Below are 21526 nucleotides of genomic sequence, written 5' to 3' on the forward strand. Positions count from 1 at the left end.
TGTGTTCTTGTAGGTGTATCTTTGTGAGGACCAAAAAACTAACCATCGGGAGTGAGGACATATTGGCTGGTCCTTGCTCTCTGTCACTCCTTAAAATGGCTTTTTAAGGGTTAAGATTAGGTTTAAGGGGTTAGGCATTTAGTTGTGATGGTGTCTTAAGAACAATCGCTGTACAAACCTGTGTGTGTGTGTGTGTATGTGTGTTCCAGGTATATGTTGTGGGGACCTAAACCTGTTTACACACTCACGTTATGGGGACTTGTCTTCCTTATGGGGACTTAAAGTAAGTCCACATAATGTAAATGATTTCATATGGTTAGGTTGTCCTCTGAAGTGAAGGAAACCAGACTGTGTGTGTGTGCGCGCGTGCGCGCGTGTGTGCACGTGTGTGTGTGTGTGTGTGTGTGTGTGGAGGGCTGGCTCTCTGAGCCATTTAAAGTGCGGAGCTCCAGTCTGGATCTTCCCCTCGCCGCGTCACCAGCTCCCGGTGATTTGGTTAGGTTTGGTTGGGTTCAGCCCTCACTCTTTATGACCAGCACCATAAAGTGATCCGGAAACAGCAGCAGCAGCAGCAGGAGCAGCTTGAACCCCGCGCTCCTCCTTTTCACCGCTGTGCGCCCCAGACGCGCTCTCTCCACTCCAGGATGGACTCGCCTCCGTCTCCTTGTCTTCACCTCAGACGCTGACTGTGACTGCAGTAGTTTTGCTTTGGTTGGAGTTCGTGTTGGGAGAGAACGCGGCTGATCTTTTTCTACATTCTTTGATTTGACTGCCAGTGCACACACACACACACACACACACACACACACACTCACTCCACACTCTCTGTGTGCACTCCTCCGACATGGGAATGTATTTGCATCTGCTGCTTTTGCAGTACTATTTCGTCACGAGTTTTGTGTGCAACGCCGTCGCCTTCGTGGAGGAGCCGTCCGGGGGCAGGTCGGACGGGTACTGCGGGCGGATCCTCCGGCCGCAAACCCAGGGAACCCGCAGGGAAGGGCACCATGAGTTCAGGCTCAGGGTGGAGGGAGACCCGGAGACCTACCAACCTGGCTACACCTACAGAGGTAGAGTCTGTCTTCACGGGCGCCTCCTTTCTTTTGCGCAATCTGTGCGTAAACTTGCGCCAGATTTGACAAGTGGACAGTTTGTTTTGTTTTGGTTGTGGCGCAAACGCACGCAGCAAAAAAAATGTGTTAAACTCTCAGTGTGATTTAATGTCTGATAATAACTTCCTCTGGCTTTTCTGCAAGTGGACACACAGCATTGTCAGTGAGGAAACGCGTGGACATAATGTATTCCCTTATAGCCCCTTACCCAATAACCTTAACCCCCCACAACTAACCCTTAACCTAACACAATCCTTAATTCTCACAGTAAAACAAAGTCTGAGTCCTTAAAGGTTGTGAGGACATGCTCAAAATGTGTCCTCACAGCCTATTAAAGACATGTACACTCACACAGAGAAAGGTCTCCTTGGCTATTTCTCTCAGAACACACAGTGTTATCCCTAAACTTAATCTTAATCCCAATTTTAACCATGTTCCTTTGGGAATGGGTTTCTGCCTCATTGGGACCAGACTTTTGTCCCCTATGAAGAGACAACTGGTCCTAAAAAAAGGCTGTCAGTGTTTGTACCAGAATAAGTCCTGTCGAGATTCTGGACTCAAATAAGCTGACTCTTCCAAATTCTGAAGTCCCCATCGAGTTTCGGTAGATTTTGGCAAAGACAGAATAAAAGAAACAAAAGAGATAAAATATAACTTTGCCCTACACAGATGTTAACTCTCAGCAGTTTTTAAAAATAGAAACATTTTAGTGTTTTTGTCTCTTTTTCTTCTGCTCTAAAAAGGAGAGAAATGTTCAAACAACTAAATTAAACCTTTATTTTTATAGCATTTTATGGATTAATAAGGTAAATCAGCAATAAACTGGTAACATAAACCCAGTATTTATTTATTTCTTAAATCCACAGTGAAGTCGTTCACATCCCCTTAAAAATGATGAGAGACAGAGTGTCCTACAATTTTAATACATGCCTCAAAAATTAGGGTGACAATCAAAAGTCACCTTGTAATAAATTCTTCATGCTGCAGTCGAGTTCCAGATCATGCAACTGTTTGGCAGTGACATCATATTCTCACAGTTTTGTTCAAAGCTGAATGCTAATCAGCCGCCAAGGACCTTTTTTTCCTTTTTTTTGTTAGGGCAAGTTTTTTTTAGACTCAAAGTCAGGAATTTTTATTTTTTTAGTGGTGACGGGAATCATTTAGATGATGGAACCTCCGTTACAATTAAACTTTTTGTTCATCTTTTCCCGTGACGCAAAACACACGATACAAAAAACCCCAAATACATTTAAACACACAAAACAATCACAGCTGAAAGAGTGAAGTCCTTTAAATTAGGGGTGGAATCACAATATATGACAATATATCCATTGTCACAGGATTGTTGTATCGTGATATTATTGGTATCGTGGAATCATGTATTGAATATCGTGTCGTACCTTTGTCACACTGGGACAAGGACCCAATTGTACGACTCAAAAAAACACTCCTAAGAGGGAAAAACTAACAAAAAACACTCTTTCAATGGAAAAACTACTAGAAAAAACAAGGGCTTGACAAAGTAGCAAATAAAAGTACAAAAACCTGGTGAGACATTGGCATGGAACAAATGCTGATAATTCCTGACAAGACAAAGACACACCTCATTTAAAGGATTTCCTTGTCCTTGACCCAGTGTGACAAAGGGACAATACGATATGCAATACATGGTCCACGATACCAATAATATCACGATACAATAATGCTGTGACAATGGATATATATTGCAAGACAATTGTTGCGAAAAGTAAAAAGTGCAGGATTTCGCTTTAATTTGTTCATTAATATACCAATATTTGCCCTGGTGTATCAAAAATTTATATTTTGACCCACCTCTATTTTAAATGTATATTTGACCTCGATTTAAATGTTCAATTGACTTGAAAGATTGCTTCAATCTTTATCATTTGACATCAAGGGTCCCGGAATCTATAATATATGAATCTACATAACAATCTTAAAACACTAATAAAGTACATTATTTACTGTCATTTTTTTACTCCACGATGCTGTAAGAATATTGACGTCGTTCTGTGTACATCGGAAAAAAACAACTGCAGCATCAAATCCAGTCCAAAGAAAAATGTGATTGTAATGCCCTCAACTTCACAAAATGAACTGTAATCCAAGCTGGGTTCAAAACCGAGTGACAGCCTATAACAGTCTCACGACTTCTGAACGATGACAGTGTAGAGCAATAATCCTCACTCCATCCATGGAAATAAAATAGCCACCCTTTTTTCCAATTTCAGTGAGCTTTCCCTCACCTGCACTCCTGCCTACAGGCATCGTTTTATGATCTATTGCTAATTACATTGCGGACCTCCAAGCTGTAGGTCGTGGACACCCAGGTGTCCCTGGATCCCACTTTGAGAACCCCTGCTCGCTCTAAGTGGCAGACAGCTTTTACATCCATAGGGACTTCCTGCTTTATCACTGTAGAACAAAAAATGATGGTAACGCCACTTTTTTCCCCTCAGAGCCGGTGTTTGTGTCATAATAAGCATCTGTGCCCATGAAGAAAAAGATACGACGCAGAATAACTCAACCTCATTACGACACAAATCAATCTGTCTCTCTTTCGCGCGAACGAACCGCGTCCCCGTGGCCGAGAACGTGAAACCAGCGCCTCAACTTTTTCCAAAAAGAACATAAAGAGGAGGGAGTATAATATTGACGTCCTATTCACAAACGCTGGGGGGCAAGTTTTGAGATAAATGAGCTGGTGAGGAGAATGCGAGGTGAGGGCACGGCAGCGGTGAGCTGCATAAAACTCCAGTCACATCTCATTATGTGGCCCCCTGTTCCCCACACTGAAAGATTTACAGCCTCTTTTCTAATTCCAGGGTAAGTCTGTGTGCTCACTCCTCCTCCTCCTCCTCCACATCGCACTGACGTGCAGCTCCTATATGTGGAGGCGACGCATGTGTCACACACACACACACACACACACACACCTTGACCCTGATGTGTTGTTTCATAGCTGCTGTACTGAAAGGTAGAGATGCTGCTTAGAGTTTTATTGATTCCAGAGGGTTAGGCTCAGGGTTAGAGTTGCTTATTGATATTAATACGAATCAAAAAAACTATACAACATACATTATCTAAAGGCACCGAACAGTTCACACAATGAGCAAACACTAGAGGCAACAGTGGAAAGAAGCAGGAAGCAATATCTGACAGAACCAGACTCAAAGATGTGCAGCCATCTACCAAGACAGGTTGGGGTGAAAGGAAAAATTGGGCACAGAGGAGATGTGGGGGACGAGAGGGGAGAGAAAGGACAAGAGGGAGGTGAGGTGGAGACAGAAGAAAGAGACCAGGCGCAGATAAACTACTTTTTAATCATGTAAGACACTCTTTGTGACGCATGTTTATCCATCACAAAAGTGACCTCAAATTTCTGTCACAGTTGGAGCTCGAGGCTGCAGCAAAGACCCCACAGTCCTGTTAGCAGCAGTGTTATTGGTTACTAGTTACTTCTGAGTGAGTAACTGCATCGTGAAAGTAACTACTTACAAGTGACAGTAACTATTGCATGACTTTTTTGGAAACTTTAAATTAAAATTGAATATTAAATATGTTTAACGAAGGAAATGGACACTTGATAGAATAACTGACAAACAGAAAATACTGGTCTACACTATTTTAATGTTGCTGTGGGACAATGTGAGACAAATCACCTACAAATGTAACACTACATAACTGTAATAGTAGAACCTTGAAAAACAACACATGCTTCCAGTTTTGAAGACGATACATTTTAATATGCTGGGCTCGCCATCGCTGTGACTGTCTCTCGTGTGTTTCCCAGCTCTGCGTCTGATTAGCCAACCAGGAAACTATATTCCACCTTAGCCAATCTTCGTTACTTATGCGGTTGTCCTGTCCCCCCCTCAACAAAGAAATAATAAAAATAGCAGCTTCTGTGCGGCTGAGAGAGCCTGGGTGGATGAAGACAGCTTCATTGACCTTGATTATAGTAACGAGTCAGTAACGGTAACTGCATTCTGACAATTGAAACAGTTACTGAAGAAAATAGCGCTTAAAAGTGACGCTAACAGGGGAGCTACACATAATCATGATGACGGTTACCTTTCATTTGAATTTCTGTCAATGCCGGAACTTGGAGGCTGTAAGTCATGGACACTGCAGTTCTCTTCCTGTAGTAGCAACAGAAAGTTTAGCTTTTTACTAAAGCAGTCAAACATGCTCTGCTGCTTCATGTCAATCAAGTGTTGTAGGTTTAAATGTTTCGTTGAGTTGCTAGTTTTTATCCCCGTTCACTCACAACTGCAACTAAAGTGGAGATACTGTACTTTGGGCAGTTTGCTTGTCATGTTCAGGTTGCTTTTGATGAGCTTTCTCGCAGGCTAGGTTGGATTTGAACAGAAAAATGTCAAGCAAGGGTCCAAACAACAGAATATGCCTGATTTGTAACCACATAACTAATGCTATGGATTACACTCGAGTTAGTGGTTTCCGTTGGGAATCAACGATTTCCAACCATTCTAAAGTGAAGTTAGAACAAATGTAACCAAAATATCAAACTTGGGGACTCGTCGTGCATTTTGTTCTTGAAGAACCAACGAAGAACTCTTAAGTTCTCCATCTAGACTTTCCTAAGTATTCCTGGTGTTCTGTGTCTCTGTGGAGTAATCAAACACACACACACTCTCTCTGTCCTTCTCCACAGTGGTTCTCCTGGCAGCCAGCCCGAATTATTTTAGAGGTTTCACCCTCATCGCGCTGAAGGAGGGCAGAGAGGGCACCACGGACGACGACTACGCCGGACAGTTCCAGGTAAGGACGCGCAGGTGTCGAGAGGGAAGAGACAGAGTCGCTGCACACTGCTTTGAGCTACCTGGCAAAGTTTTGGAACAGATGATCTCATTTGCATGCATTAATGCACATGGGAGTCAACTTAGCTGCTTCCCCCACTGTCTTCTGATACGGAGGTTAAAGGGGGCGTCGCTGACAAGTGCACCTCAGCTCCCCTTCAAGATTGAAGGAAGGAAACCGAGCTCTCCCTTTGCGGCGGCTGGGGGGGAAGCAATTCTCGTCACCCTCTTTGGTGCTGCTCTTCGCAGGATGAAGCAGATATGGCATTCATTCCTGCTAAGTAGGAGATATTTCCTCCAGCAGAAGAAAGAGGAGAGGTTAGTCAGAGGGGGAGGCATGTGAGGACACGGAGAGAGAAGAGATGATCAGAGAAAGTTGGAGAGAAAGCAGAAGAGAGATGTGAAATGTTTGGTTCAGTAGTAACGGCTCCCACAGAGCGACGCAGGGCTCCCGAGGAGAGAGGCAGACTCTCTCAATTACCTCCCGCTCACTATAAACAGAAACACACTCCTCATAACCAGACTCTTACCAAACAGAGCAGGAGACAGCAGTCTGAGGAGAACACTGAGAGCTTTTCCTTTTATTCCCGGCTCCAGCAGACCTCCAGTGTTTGCTGAGATTCAACGGTAATGCCGCCGTCTTATATTTAGATTGAGCTAAATCACCCCCCCCCCCCCCCCCCCCCGCATCCCCTTTATCTGAAACTGTGATCCTCCTTTTCATTCTCCGTCTGCACTTCAAACACTAACATTAGGCTTTCAGTTATCCATGATCTTTTCATTGATGAATCCGTGTTTCATGAATAGACTCAAGCAAGATCCTCACAGGCAAGTCTCACCATGCTGCAGCCCCCATTCCCAGCACTCCTTAGCAATTATTTTGGTCTGAAAATGGGGGGAGCGTGAGCTGTGTGCACTTCCAATTATCACCAGGATATGAAAATGCTCAAAATATTCAATTTGTCCTAAAATGTGTTTGAAATCCAGAGACAACAAACCAACCTTAGTCAGCCTTTGTAACATGTTGTGCGTTCGTATCAGTTTTTGAGCTTTTGTAATGAGTCACCTTGTGTCGACTACCCCTCGAAAGTTCCTCTGTATTTGAATAATCATTCATGAGTGGTTTTGAGTAAAGTCCTTGAGGCAAGTCTTGCCATGCCACGGCCAAATTAGCAACACTCCTTAGCAATTATTTTGGTCTGAAAAAGGTGGAGTGAGCTGCAAATGCACTTCCAATCATCACCAGGATATGAAAATGCTCAAAACGTATTCATTTGTCCAAATACAGAGACGTCTTTAGAGTCAGGTGAAGAAAACCTGGTTCAATGACGTCAGTGGTTCTTTCAAACAACCCTGAGCAACCCTTTGTAAAAGTCAGGTTTTTTTAATTGATGATGGGGTAAAAAAACAAAAAACATAGTTCCTTTATATTCTAACAGTCATTCATGAGTCCTTGAGGCAAGTCTTACCATGCCACAGTCAAATTAGCAACACTCCTAAGCAGTTATTTTGGGCAATAAAGGCCAGACTCCAGGAGGAGGGAGATTAATGCAAATGTACTTCCAGTAATCATCAGGAAATACAAAACACACACACACACACACACACTTTCTCCCAAAATATCTTTAGAAGTCAAGAAACACCAAAAAATAGACTGTTTCCAGTACATCACCTGTTCTATTAGTTGACTGGTAGCTACCCAACCAAGTCATAATGTGCCATATCTCGGTTTCTGAGTTGCTTCCATGAGCTGCATCATCTCATGTCTACTATCCCTGTTTTTTTTTTAATATTGAAAAAGTGTGTGAAAGAAACTAGTCCCTTCATATTTGAACAATCGTTCAAAACATGGGCTTGAGCAAAGTCCTTTCAAGGCAAGTCTGTAACTATCTAAGCAACACTCCCGAGTAGTTACTTGGGCTTTAAAGTCCAGACTTCTGAAGGAGAGAGAGAGCTTTGACTGCACTTTCAATCATCACTGCAAAAATTGTTGTTTACGAGCTGCAGAACAGGGTCCTCGTTGTGCTTGAGCTCACAGATCTCCGCCACCGCCGCCATGTGGTAAAGGAGGTGAACTGCACATTCCTGCTGAGATGTTTCAGTCCACCTTCTGCGTCCATGAACAGTTGATGGAGGAAAGCAACCACAGGGTGTTGAGACAGACTTCAGATACCAGAGTAAACTTAATGTCTAGAGGATCAAAGTAGGCTCTTGGATTTGTCTAAACTAAGTTTATGTAGATTTTGTCACAGCTCGTAGAGCCAACTTTTAGCGTACTCTAAAGCAGAACAGCACCAAGACTGAGTTTAGATAACAGCGGATCCAAGGGATTGTCCAGGACTAGAACCCGAGGAATTAAGTAGGAGCTCCAAGGTAGGAAACGCAACGCTACTTAGGAGCTGACAAGGAGTTACCCGATTATCTGGCTAGAGATGTAGAAAATCTGGCAGGGACTGGTTGCTCCTGTAGATCTTTAGGGTCTTCTTAATTGAACCCTAGTCCGTTTGATTTGAGGAGATGTGAATCCACAACTGAACTCTGTTGCGCGTCAAATAAGCTAACTGAAAAACGTAGGCCTCGGTTTGCTTCCAGTGAACCAAACACAGGAAGTGGACTACAACGCAGGGCATTGTGGGTACAACACAACCAAAACATGCAGGCGTGAAGAACGACAGCCGGGAGAAATGACTGAGGCCTTTGTTGCAGAGTATGTGTTGTATGTTCTCATAAAACAAAATAAAAACCCAATACAGCAAAATCAGACCGGCTGAATGTTGAAACCCCCAATTGTACCGAGTCTATCAGGTGTGAGAACTACCTAAGAGCAGCTTCCTTAATGAGGCCCGATGAGATGCAGGTGCGTCAGCATGGAGCAGGAACCAGACTTCAACCAGGAGGAGGAGGGATCGCAAACACCCAACAACCGCGACCAGTGCATAACCATGACAGATTTGTGATTGAGTGGAGGTTAGCTGGGTCAGTTTTGAAGTTTAAATCAGAGACAGTGGTCTTCAGGTTTCGTCAGATGATGACAGTGTGGAAGTAAGATTATAGTGAATAGTGAATCGCGTCACCGGTTCGTAAAAAGTGCTTTCTAATTCTCACTTGATTTCTAGCGTCAGTGAATATTGTTCAGCTCTTCTTCAACTCTTGATGTGTAGATGATGAAGCTCGGCACAGATGAGTGGACACCAGTGTGAACGACCGCAGATATTGTCCAATAAGAGCTTGACTGACAGGTGACATCTGCAAATATGTGGTCGAAAAACCTCAAACATGTCCAAATCGACACAATCTCCAAGCTTCACAACGGTTCAAAGTTGCCCTACTCACGTTGATTTCTGCTTGACACACAATAGACCATAATAAAGGTCTCATTGTCAGTGTCCCAGCAGAGTCTGCGGTGCGAGCAGTGAGCAGGATCTGAAACCGTGTGGGCCGAGCTGGAAAAGAAAAAAATACATTTGACAGTCTGCTTTATACAATCTGTTTAAGACATATTGGCAGATCCATCAGACGCTGTTAGTTCTGTAACTGACACTTTTATCCACGCACGGAAAACGATTAGAGCCTCTCGAGACGTCAAAACACTGTCTAGTTTTGAAACCCCCCCGTCGGGCATAGCGTTGCATTCCTAAGTGTGGATTCAATTATGGGTCATGGAATTAATTTAGCAGTGATTTCCATTGATTAAAGACGCCATTCTTTATTTCCTGGTTATATTAGCGATTAGGAGAAGAGCCGGGCTCGAATGCTTCTAGGTTTAAAAGTTCAAGAGCGCATAGAGAACTTCTTGAGTGCAACAATAATAATAACAAAAAAGATATCAACATGTGGGTCTTTTTCTGAGGAAAGGAGCGCCCACACCTCTGCCAATGCTGGCTATGAAAAAAAAAGTGGAAAAATTGAATTGACCCCAAAATTCAATGGAGTCTTCCGTGGCTCGTGTCCTTTTCCCTCTCAACAAACTTTACAGACAAACAGACAAAGATCCTTGAACAGGTCATGGTTTATTTTATAAAACCGCACATACACACAGTTTGTTCTGCTTGTTGTATCGAGAACGGCCTGCAGATGTTTGCTTTCACTGAAAACAGTCTACAGTGTGTGGTCACAACTTCATCTCACTCTTATGGCTATTTTCCACCTATGGTCCCAGCTCGCCTTGCCTCGCCTCACCTCGGCACGGCACGGCACGGTTTAGGTCAGATTTCCACTACAGAAATAGTACCTACTCAACGTGGGCGGAGTCATCACTGCATGAAACTGCTGTGAATTTTTTTTTTTTTTTTGAAAACTATTTGTTCAGTACGTCCTCCATGACCGGAGCACAGACTCCATCTGACATCTGCAGCTGCATGCATGGGTTTGCGATCTTATAGCGACTCCTCTGTTAAATATTGAGATTTTAGACATTTCCCTGATAATTGTTGGAGATTAACCCACGTTTTTACGACTTTTTAAGTCTTTTTAATTGATTTACACTTTACTACACAGCATTTTTCGGCTTGATTCTTGCGTCGGACGTCTCTTCCTGTGAGGGACCAATCGGTGGGTGGCGATGTCACGCATAGTATTGCCTCAGCTCGCTTGGAACCTCGCCAGAGCAGGTACTAAAACAAATGACCTGGTATCAGATACTAGTGGAGATGCAACTTAACCGTGCCGTGCCGAGGCGAGTCGAGTCAGTGGAAACACGCCATTAGTCAGCCCTGTTGCACCCGGAAAATTAATTCTGTGTCATTCCATTGACCCGTTCCCATCAGCGATTTCACATCACAGCACACAGGATCTGCTAATCCACCACTGCCTCCATCACTAATTTTAAATGTGTTATTTTACGACTTTGGTGTTTGAAAAACGTCCGTTTTGATTCACCTCAGTGACACAGACTTACCAAACGTTTCCTCGCAAGCTTAAAAGAATACTTCACTGATTTAGCTTTGTATTACTAGGATAGGGTTAGTATTTTTGAAAAATTGTGCTTCCCAACCTCAGTTTCCCCTGATTTGATAAATATCTTCATTCTTTATTTTGTCACATTCCCACCAGTGACACTTGGTCCGAGTCTTGAAACTGCAACACACTTCCACACTTTTTAGACGCACTCGTAGGGGGCGGGACCTCATTCCCAGAATGTAAACAGTTTCCGCCATCTTTGCTAACAGGACCAAGTGTCCCTGGTGGGCATGTAAAACAGAAAAGAATGAAGATATTTCTCAATTCAGGGGAAACTGAGGTTGGGAAGCACAATTATTCAAAAATACTACCACTATTCCAGTAATATTCCTTTAAAACGGTGAATTTATGAATGGAGCTGCCTAGTGTTGAGATAAAACTGAAAACTCCCATGTGCTGGTTCTCAGCACAGGGGACGCGCACACAACGCAATTAGTGCTGATTTTGTGTCACTACCTCATAAAACGACACTTTTAAAAAATTCCTAAAATAACACGACATAACCTAACTGAAAGTGCCAAGAAAAAGTCTTTACTGTCTATTTAGATGGGGGGAAATTGGTGTCTGCACAGTATTGCTGTTGTCATCAACGTTTTATGTTGACTAAAAGGAAAAATTGAGCCATTTTGCACTCTGGAATTATTACTTTTAAATACACATTTTTACAGCTCACACACACACACACACACACACTTTACATTCCCCAGTTAATGTCCAGTCAGCTTTTTCTTTATCAGCGACATGTACATTATCATATTTATTTAAAACGAAGTTGCATACATGCTGATTCGTTTTCCTCGACAGTTTCATTTCCACAAGTGCATTTTGCAGCATCATGATTGCTATTGTGTGTGGAGGACGAGAAGAAGAAGGAACCAAAACCAAACAAACATTGTCGTCCTCACACTCTCTGCTGCTTCTTTTTTCCCGGCAGCTGTCCTGGAATGCGCCCGTCTGTTGCCGCCTAAGACTCCACGGCGAAAAAGTCGCCGCTCATTGCGTTTGTTTTTCACCCCCTCGAGCAATAATGTGCTCTTCCTCGTCCTCGTTACCCGTTAAATGACTTGTGTGCTAATGCGTCAGACCTTGGAGAGCGAGCATCTGTGCGAGTGTGTGAGAGGATTCTGCAGTCATGTGTGTCTTTGTGCTTATACACACACACACGTATATGTACCCACATGCCCGCTCGGTGTGTGTTTTTCCCAGCCGCCCGTGCGTTACCGTGGGTAACACAGGTCATATTTATCTAGGCCAACAATGTGTTAATGCTCAGGGAGGCCAAACGGAGCTTGTTTGGATAAGAGGAGAGATGAGCAGGCAGATATGAGATATTTGTCCGTCTTCCCTTTTTCTTTGCACAGATTATCTGGTGTGTGTTCTGAGTTGAGCCACGGATAAACAAACCCAATCAGTCTAAAGAGCCACGGCGAGGTCGTAAGTTTAAGATGGTGGCAATTATGTAAAGCAAAGCAGAGCTTAGAGGGCTCTAAATAAAAGGATGTGATGGTTGTGACCGCCGTGTATGTGCAGCAGCTCACTCCACACAGCCTTATCTACACAGAAACAGAACTTTCCCTCCATGATTTTTTTCTTTTTTGTTCTTAAAAAGTTATTCCATAAATGTCTTCATACACATAAAGTGTGTTATCCACATGGAAACAGCATTTAGTCGACCAATACGCTACTTTGGGACAATGATGATGTCATAGCCCCGCCTCTCTCTTGTGCATCTTCGTCGTTTGTTTGCTCTATGATAACTTTTATATCGTTTCCCGTAGTCGCCCCGACTTTCTTCATTACTCTGTCTCTTGTTTCTCTTCCTCTTCAGTTTAGTTGTAGCCTGTGCTGCAGCGCCACGCACAGGCCTGGCATATGTACTACATCACGTTGTGCGAGTCGCTTGGGGGGTTTTGCGTGGATGAAGTCGTTGCCTTGTCCATGGAAAACTTGTGTTTTTACAAAACGACAAAGAAAAATATTGTTTATCTTTCAGTTTCTTTGTGGATAGAGTCTAAATGCTGTCGTATATATGCTAGGCCTGTATGTGGCGCTGTAGCGCTGCCACAGAGATAGAAGAACGAAAAAAACCTGACATCCTCATGTTTTTCCTGTTCGAACGGCCACAATGAAACAATAATGTGAAAAATAAATAAATTATTTGACCTTTTTGCGATACATCTGTCACATTTCTATCGATATCTTGTGCATTTCTTATACAAACCACGTCAAAGTTGGCACCGCTCACACTGGCACCCTCCGTAAGTCACCTGCCACGTTTGAAGCCTGTTGACACATGAGATTTATAGACAGACAAAGTTATCCAAAAATTCTATTTTAAGGCTCATAAAACGCTGATTCCTTGTGGATAAAAAGCAGATTTTTTTACGACGCATAACTTTTTTCAGATTCTCTGGCCCTCAGATGTGATCCTTAATTATTGTCTCTCCGAGTAAGAATCGAGCCTCGCCGCATCACATCCCGCTTCTCTGGTTTCTCATTAGCAGCAGCTTGTAAGAACAAATGTGAGCTTGTTTGCTTCAGTAAAAAAAAACTTCTCGCGGTGCCAGAAAAGAGTTCACACACATTTGATTTGTTATGCCTGACGAGCCCGTCGCTCAGATGCTTGAGGTTTGAATACATAATGTGTAATTTGTGCTGATTATGGCTTGTTAAATACATAATGCATCAGGACTGTGAGTGCGAGGCCACTGTCTTGTTACGGATTCTTCAGGGCTCCCCAGCATCTCCTCAAGTGTCTCAAGTGAAACAAGTTCCGGCAGAGATGTGACAAATCATTTCAGGCTTTTTCCGTAAATCGATGTAAAAAAAAAAGAAAAAACTTTGAGAGAAATTGAGTTTCAGTGCTTTTGCTGCACAGGAAGTCCAGTGTGCAACATTTGAGAGGGTTTATTGAAATTGAAAAAATTGAAAATACGACCCATATGTTTGTTTTTGTAAGTGTAGAACTGCTTTAATATAAAAAATTGTATGTTGTTTAACCTTATAATATGTCTTTTACTCATACTTGAGTGACGTATTTGGCTTGAGTATCAAAATATACCCTGAAATTGTTTAGTAACTCACAGAGAAGAGGGACAAAATGACCATAACTCAGTTCACCACTATCTGTCTCATATTAGCACATTTATTCTTAGGACTGGGTATAGCTACCAATCTCCTGAATCGATTCAATTCCACTTCATAAGGTCTTCATTTGCTTAAATTCCTGATTAGATATCAATTAATTTGGGGATATTTCTGTTTCCGTACCAGTTTTGCTTAGTTAGCAAAGATTCTTTCACAGAACTAATGTTGCAAATAGTACAAAACCTGGTGTTTAATTAAATAATACAGTTAAAAATTAAAACATTTGTTACATTAATGCGCTGTTTATTCCGTATGGCCATACAGTGCAATGCTACAGTGCGGCCAAAGGTGATAATTCAAACTCCAACATCAAAAACCTGTTCAAGTTCTAACAAAAATCAGCCCAGAAGTGCGTTAGACTATTTGAGGTTATTACCAATTTGTCCAGGAGAGGGTGCTGTGACTGCTTGGCATGTTTCCATGCTGTCTTTGTTCATCAGAAGAAGACAACAGTGAATTAAACTGTCCTCTTGAGTGGACTGTTGTCACCTGATCTGTACCAGAAACCTGATTGTGCTACACGTGTGCTAGTGTGGCTACTTCCTGTCGACAGAAGCTACTTTCTTTTAAAGCAAGTTGCGACAGTTTTAGTGGTTGTAAATAAAACAATGTAAAGGTTTGTTCTTTTGTATGTTTATGGCAGCTGGCAACCACAGGTGTGGTAAACAGGAAGCAGCCACATTTTAGCATGTATTGCGTAGAATAAAAATCGTATTTCTGGCACTGATCGGGCAGTGAGGTGGAAGACACCGACACTAAAGCGTCTGAAAAGCAGTTTGGATTTTTCATAATTAATGCTGTGTCATGTTTGCTAACCTCCATGTTTGTGTGTGTGTGTGTGTGCTTCATACAAATTTCATCCAAATTATTATAAATATTGCCGTTTATAGTGATTTGCGGCACCAAATGACCAAATAGAAAGAAAGTAGACCTTGAAACACAATATGAGTCATAAGAACTTTGTTTTTAGCATGGTGGACATGTAGCTACAGGGTCGTCTCACGCTCTCTGAGTGTCCTCTCAAGTCAAAGTGACAGACTCAACGGTCTGGTGTCGGAGATTTCAGCACCAAACTTCCATTAACACCCAAGCTTTCAGACAAAAGAAAACCAGCGAGGAGACAGATTTCACAGAACCCCCTCACCAAAATCATTTTCTTCCTTTACACAAAGAGATAGAGACGGTCCACTTACGAATCTCGTCTGCATGGACACACAAACACCTTGGTTTGACAGATGCAAGCTTTTCCACTCGCAGAAACTTTAACTCGCTCACGTCGTGACCTTTTACAAAGCATTAAAGCTCTGAAAACTGTGGCAAGAAGTGGATTTTAACGACCCAAACCACAGATACACGTGGACTCACATTTTGTTTGAGTCAACGTTCTGTTGCTTATTTACAAAACTACAGGTGTGATCTTTTTTGAATTATTTTTTGATGAATGTGGTCACAAAAAAGCAACTCGTTCTCCTTCATAGAAACATAACGGATGTATCTGTGGATTGTCTTTCTTGATTATTCACTTGTTGTTTGGTCCATATAACCTTATATTATATTATATTATAATATATTGATCACACCTTCTTTTATTCTCATTCACCAAGTAGAGATAACAGAGAAGCAGAGAAACCAGAACATGTTCACATTTATATATCAGAAAAACAAATAAAAAATTATTCATATTTATATTAAAAATTGATGAATCAGTGCACCACATTCCAACAACCAAATATATTCGGTTCATGATCTTACTGTCTTATTAATGAAGCTGGAATCAGAGAACTTTTTTTTGCTTCATTAAATTACTACTGCAGTGATTTATGTGTATTTTTCTTTCAAAAAAATATGTTTTTTATTACATTGAACATAAATACAGATAGCTGTGGGATAAACGATACGCCAGATACAGATTGCCTGTTTCACTCGCTGGGCGTCATTACTTCATGTCTCCTCACGGCGGCGCTGCTCAAATGAATGAAGTGAAACTTGGGTGGAAGTTACTTGGCCGAAGAAGAAGTCGAGAAATCCTCCACTTTTAACTTAATGTTAATGACAGATATCGTGATGTATCGCTATACAATCGTCGCAATATATTGTTTATCACTGAATCGTTGTATCGCGATATTATTGGTATCATGGACAATGTATCGTATTTTGAGGTACCCTGTGATTCCAAACCCTTACTGATTTCTTCCATTTTTAGCAACTTATTTACTTGGTAATTTGTGAGTTAATCGTTGCAGCCCCATTTCTCTGGACACTGACGCAGTCTGCGACAACTTTGTCATTTGGTCCGTGTCTCGTCTCAGACTGTGGTGTTTTTTTGTGTTTTTTCTGGACGTCTCGTTTTTTTAACACACCACTGCACCAGCCCCCCCGTCCTTCTCCTCCACTTGAAATAAATTCCTTCCAAATACTTAACAGTTTTTTTGATATGACATGTATGTTATGTGATGTTCAACCATCCGTCAGAACATCACATAAAGGAAAAAAAGAAGTATATTTTTGTAAGTAAAGAAGGAAAAAAACGCAATGTTTTCTGGTCGATGAGGCAGATTTTTAAATAACTTTTGGGTTCATTTTGTTAGCAACAAGCTCACTTTAATAGTGTTTGCTGTGATTAAATGTCCATTTGTCAGGGTAATAAATCTACACTGAGACAGATTTATGTACAGACTGCATGTTTGTATATGATACTGTTTCTCCTCGCTTCAGTGGCTGAGACACAAAAATGTAATGTGATGCAATATTGGCGATAGCCCTGAGATCTCAGTGGTATTCTGCAGTCATACTTCTGCTTTGATTGATGGAAAGCCCAAGGCAAAATGTCAGCGCCTCCGAGGTCTTCATCCAGACGAGAGAACTTTGTTACTCTGTGAAATAAGCTCATCTTCAAGAGCTGATGTGACATTTCAATCTTTCTGTCCGTCTGCCACTGGTGTCCCTCCTCTCTGCTCACAAACCCCCCAGCAGCTTTAACTGTAGTCACTCCTTAGTAAGTGCTTTACATTTAATTACAAACCTGCTGTGTGTGGTGTGTGTGTGTGTGTGTGTGTGTACACTGACCAACAAACACACACTAATATTACTCTTATTGTCAGTTTTCCCAAGGGATTCTGGTTGTTTTTAAAGCCTGAGTTTGCTTTGTCTGTCTATTTGATGACTGTGTGTGTGTGTGTGTGGGGGGGGGGGGGGGGGGTTATATGGAATAGGGCTAAGGCTAAATGAATGGTGTCTTAAGAAGAGACCTGTGTGTGTGTTCTTGTATGTGTATCTTTGTGAGGACCAAAAACTTGTAAAATCATAGGGAGTGAGGTCACTTTGGGGACAGTGAGGACATTTTGGCTGGTCCTCGTCTTCTCTCACTTCTTAAAATGGCTTTTTAAGGGTTAAGATTGGGTTTAAGGGTTAGACATTTAGTTGTCATGGTTAAGGTTAGGGTAAGGGGCTTGGGAATGCGTTCTGTCTATGGGTGTCCTCAGTAAGAATGCTGGGCAAACATGTGTGTGTGTGTGTGCACTTGCTTGTGCAGGTCCTCTGAAGCATCTGTGTTTACTGTCTCAACAGAGAGCAAGAGACTGAGATTGAAAGAGAGAGAGCATGAGAGACAGAGAGGGGGGAGATATTGCAAGCTTGAGATAGACAAACCATTGACACACACACACACACACACACACACACAGACACACACACTGACATGCCAGCTTCTGCAATGAAAACAAATACAGCCATCCCTCTCTTTCTCTCTTCTCATCAGTCTTTAATGTGTCTTGCTTGGTCTCATTGTTTAAATAGAAAAGGGAACCCCCAACATTGTTGTTTGTCCTCAGATTTGGACTCGACCGTGTTAACATGTTTGGACTTACCTGTTCTGACTTGACTGATTTTAATCTGCAGCAGACACGAGCACCACAAAAATAGCTCCATGTCTTAAAGGCCCCGCCCACACTGACATGATGCACTGCACTGTGTTCTTTGTCCCACTGTCTTTGAGACCTCTTTGTTCAGCCTGTCTCCAGTGTTCATGTGTCTGCTGTATTTCAACTGTTTGTGCAAATCAATCAAACGTCATCAACATCAAGATCCATTTTTTAACCCCCTGTGGGTGTATATGTGCATCGGAATGTTTCACATAATATATATCGTAATATATCCCATTCATTTTCTATGGTGGACATCTTTGGCCCTTAACACCAAAGGTGTGACTAAAATGAGCAAACCACTCAAAAATCAATGAAAGTTGTGATTCTAATTCTTAGTTTGGTGGATATGGTAATAAGATGAAAAACAGCAAAAGCAGTTGTTTATATATATTGTGCATGTATATACTTCAGGGTGTGTGTGTGGGTGGTATTGATACAGTGAAGTATTGCAATATTTGGTGTGGCAATAATACATCACATTTGAAACACCAAGTATTGATATTTTTTCAGCATATTTTTTTAACTGATGTTTCAAATGAACATTAAACCTTTAGCGAAAAAAAAATCAATGGTTTCAATCCACTAGATGGTGCCAAAGGTTCACTCTCACTGGAGCTGTTGTGTGAGAATATCGCAATATATGATTTCGCAAATACTCTTTGTTTTGCAATATCGTGATATATCGTGTCATGTCTTAAATATCATGATAACATCGTATTCTGTCTTACTGTAAATATCGTGATATCCTATCGTGTCTTAAATACTTTGATAATATTGTGTGGTAGTGTACCTGCTCATTAAAACAGACGATAGGGGGCGCCCTCTCTCTCTCTCACTGAATACCATCACAGGCCAGATTTCCGCAAAGTAGGAAACGTAGTTCTTTCTCAGATCACTTGATTTAGATTACGCTAAATTATTATGGGATAACTGATAACAATGAGACCAAAACCTTTAGTTTCACACTAACCTACTTTGGATTGGGCCATCAACAAGAACATTTTTCAATTTGAATAAAAAAAGGATAAAGTTTTTACAAAAAAATGACAAGTTAATTCAGAAACTCCACAATAGAAGACAATAAAATGAAAATTGAATGAAATCTTGTCCTGGATAATACAGTTTGACATTTAACCTCACTGCCTGTTTACAACTGTCAGGAAAATAAAAGCAGATTGAAACTGTGGACGAACAATATTCTGAGGGGATTCAAGTAAAAGAGAAAACAAGTTCCTGTTTAGTCGGGACGTAATTGCAGCGATGAAAACGCTCCATCAAAGGCCTCAGCTGGAAATCAGCTCGACGCACAACTTAAAAATAGCAAGACTATTGTCGCCTTTTCTTATTTCAGATCCACTGCTGTGATACATACACGTCAGGGTTTCTTTTGCTCAGCTCACCCAGGAAATCATTCCTGGAGGCGACAGAAAGACGGCGTTTGCTGTGATGATTCAAGTCTTTGTCTGCAAAGTGAACGGTGAGGCTGGTGCGCGGCTCAGATGTGTGACGGGGCCACACAGTGGTGAAGAGTATATGAGACAGCTGCGGAAGTGGAAATGAGTGAGTGACGCTTTCTCACCAAACTGCTCATATTTGTGGTCTGAGTTAAACCTCAAGTCTTTGAGCTCGAGTCAAAGTCATGTCTCCAGTCTCTGGCTGAAATGGACCTTCTCTCATTCCATCTGCTCTGTCCCAAACACTGCCCTGTTAAAGGTCCAGTGTGTCAAATTTCCATGAAATGACCTTCATTTGGGCAGAAATTGATGATAAAAACATGTATAATTGTTTGATTACCTCAGAATGAGCCATTTATATTTTTTATTTGAAGCAGGGTCAGCTTCATGGAGGCCCAACTGTAGATTGTTACAGTTCATTCAGTGGTTTTCCACTCACCTGACTCCACCCCACATTACCTGCCAAGGCACACCTCCTCACCTGTGATCACAGCTGCTCCTCATCTCCTGCAATCAGGCCTCCCTATCCTCCAGCTCCTCACTCACTCGTTTGCCAGATTGTGCTTAGTCTTTATGCGAGACCCTGCAGACTTAGTTCCTCTGCCTGAACCACCTCAGCCTTCTGTCCCTGACCACGTTTCTGTCTGGTGAGCTTTTTCTTGGGTTCTACTCTCCGCATCCACCTACCTGCTTGCTGTTCCCCCTCAAAGAAACTACGTGCATCTCTGCCTCTCTGTCAACGAGTGCCTTCACATGGCTGCTGGTTCCTCGTCTCCTGTCTGTTTGACGTTTCCTCTGCTGTGGTTTAAATAAAGACCGCTTGGGTCCGTACTACTCCTGTTTCATAGATCAGTTAAAAAGGCTTAAAATCCCTGAACACATTAATGTTAATCTCCGACATAGCAAAGGAAATGTCTAAAATGTCAATGTCTAATGGAGGAGTCTTGAGTATTTAGCGACAGCACTGCTGAAAGCAGGTGATTGTGAGCCGAATCACGACCACGTTCAGTGGTATTTCAGTTCAGTGACTGTGAACAAATCTGATTCTAATGATTCAATTACACCAAAAACAACTGCTTTACAAGTCACGAGTTTGTGTGCTTGTGTCGCGTTTAAAACCACGTTGCGACATTTTCTCACAACCGTGCTATGATGACCCCGCCCACATTAAGGAGGTACTATGAAGTCATGGAAAACTACATGCCTGATACCAAAGCAGGTAGAGTTTAGTCGGGTAGAGCCGTGTCGTGCTAGAACTGTATAATGGAATGAATGTCTATTAATTCTCTACAGTACGGTTGTGATTGTGTCTTCAGCACTTTTCTCTGCTCCTGTTCTTTTCTCCGGCGGCCTCTGAGAGTTGCCAAAATATTTTCCGAAACTAGTGAAGCTGAGTGACCTTTCCCGTTGTTGATGTTTTTGTCCTTTGAACGGGTCATGAGCACTTTTTCTTCTTCTTTTTATGTCGCTCCTCTGCTGCTACGAGCCTGTTTCCCCACTGTTTCTGTGACAAATGCAATGCACTGGCCCAAAATGTGTGCAATTCACCCCTCTGTTCCTCTGCATGTCATTTCACATTTATGGACCATTTGTTTTATTTCTACGAAGGTAATATACTTTATTGTTTTATTACGCAGCCCTACACGAATCCCGTCTTGATTTAACAAGACTCTATTAATATATCTATAGACAAGTCTTGCCCAAGTGAACACAAGGATAGATAGATAGAGGTATTTCAAAACATAATCTTTTTTTGCATATTGGACTCTTAACAAATCTCAGAGCCTTACTTTCATTTTATGTCTCTGTCCTCTTTTCCTGAAGTCTAATTTATATCGTTAAATATCGATATCGTTAAAACGGTATATATGTGTATGTATGTGTGTATATATACATATGTGTGTATATGTATGTATGTATGTATGTATATATGTGTGTATGTATATATGTGTATGTACATATATATGTACATACACATATATACATATATACACACACACATATATGTGTGTATATGTATGTATGTATGTATGTATGTGTATATATGTATGTATGTATATATGTGTATATATGTATGTATGTATATATGT

General features: G+C 41.7%; 1 protein-coding gene across 1 annotated transcript in view; it reads left to right on the forward strand.

Annotated features, from left to right (window-relative positions):
* The first annotated feature begins 438 nt into the window (after positions 1-438).
* The window catches only part of spon1b (spondin 1b), a 102474-nt gene continuing 81386 nt past the window's right edge, over positions 439-21526 (forward strand). The window contains exons 1-2 of the mRNA XM_058645803.1: positions 439-1070; positions 5809-5915. Of these exons, the coding sequence (XP_058501786.1) occupies positions 845-1070; positions 5809-5915 (333 nt within the window). The 5' untranslated portion in view covers positions 439-844. The remainder of the gene's footprint in view (positions 1071-5808; positions 5916-21526) is intronic.

Source organism: Solea solea, chromosome 12, assembly GCF_958295425.1.
Source record: "Solea solea chromosome 12, fSolSol10.1, whole genome shotgun sequence".
Classification (NCBI taxonomy): domain Eukaryota; kingdom Metazoa; phylum Chordata; class Actinopteri; order Pleuronectiformes; family Soleidae; genus Solea; species Solea solea.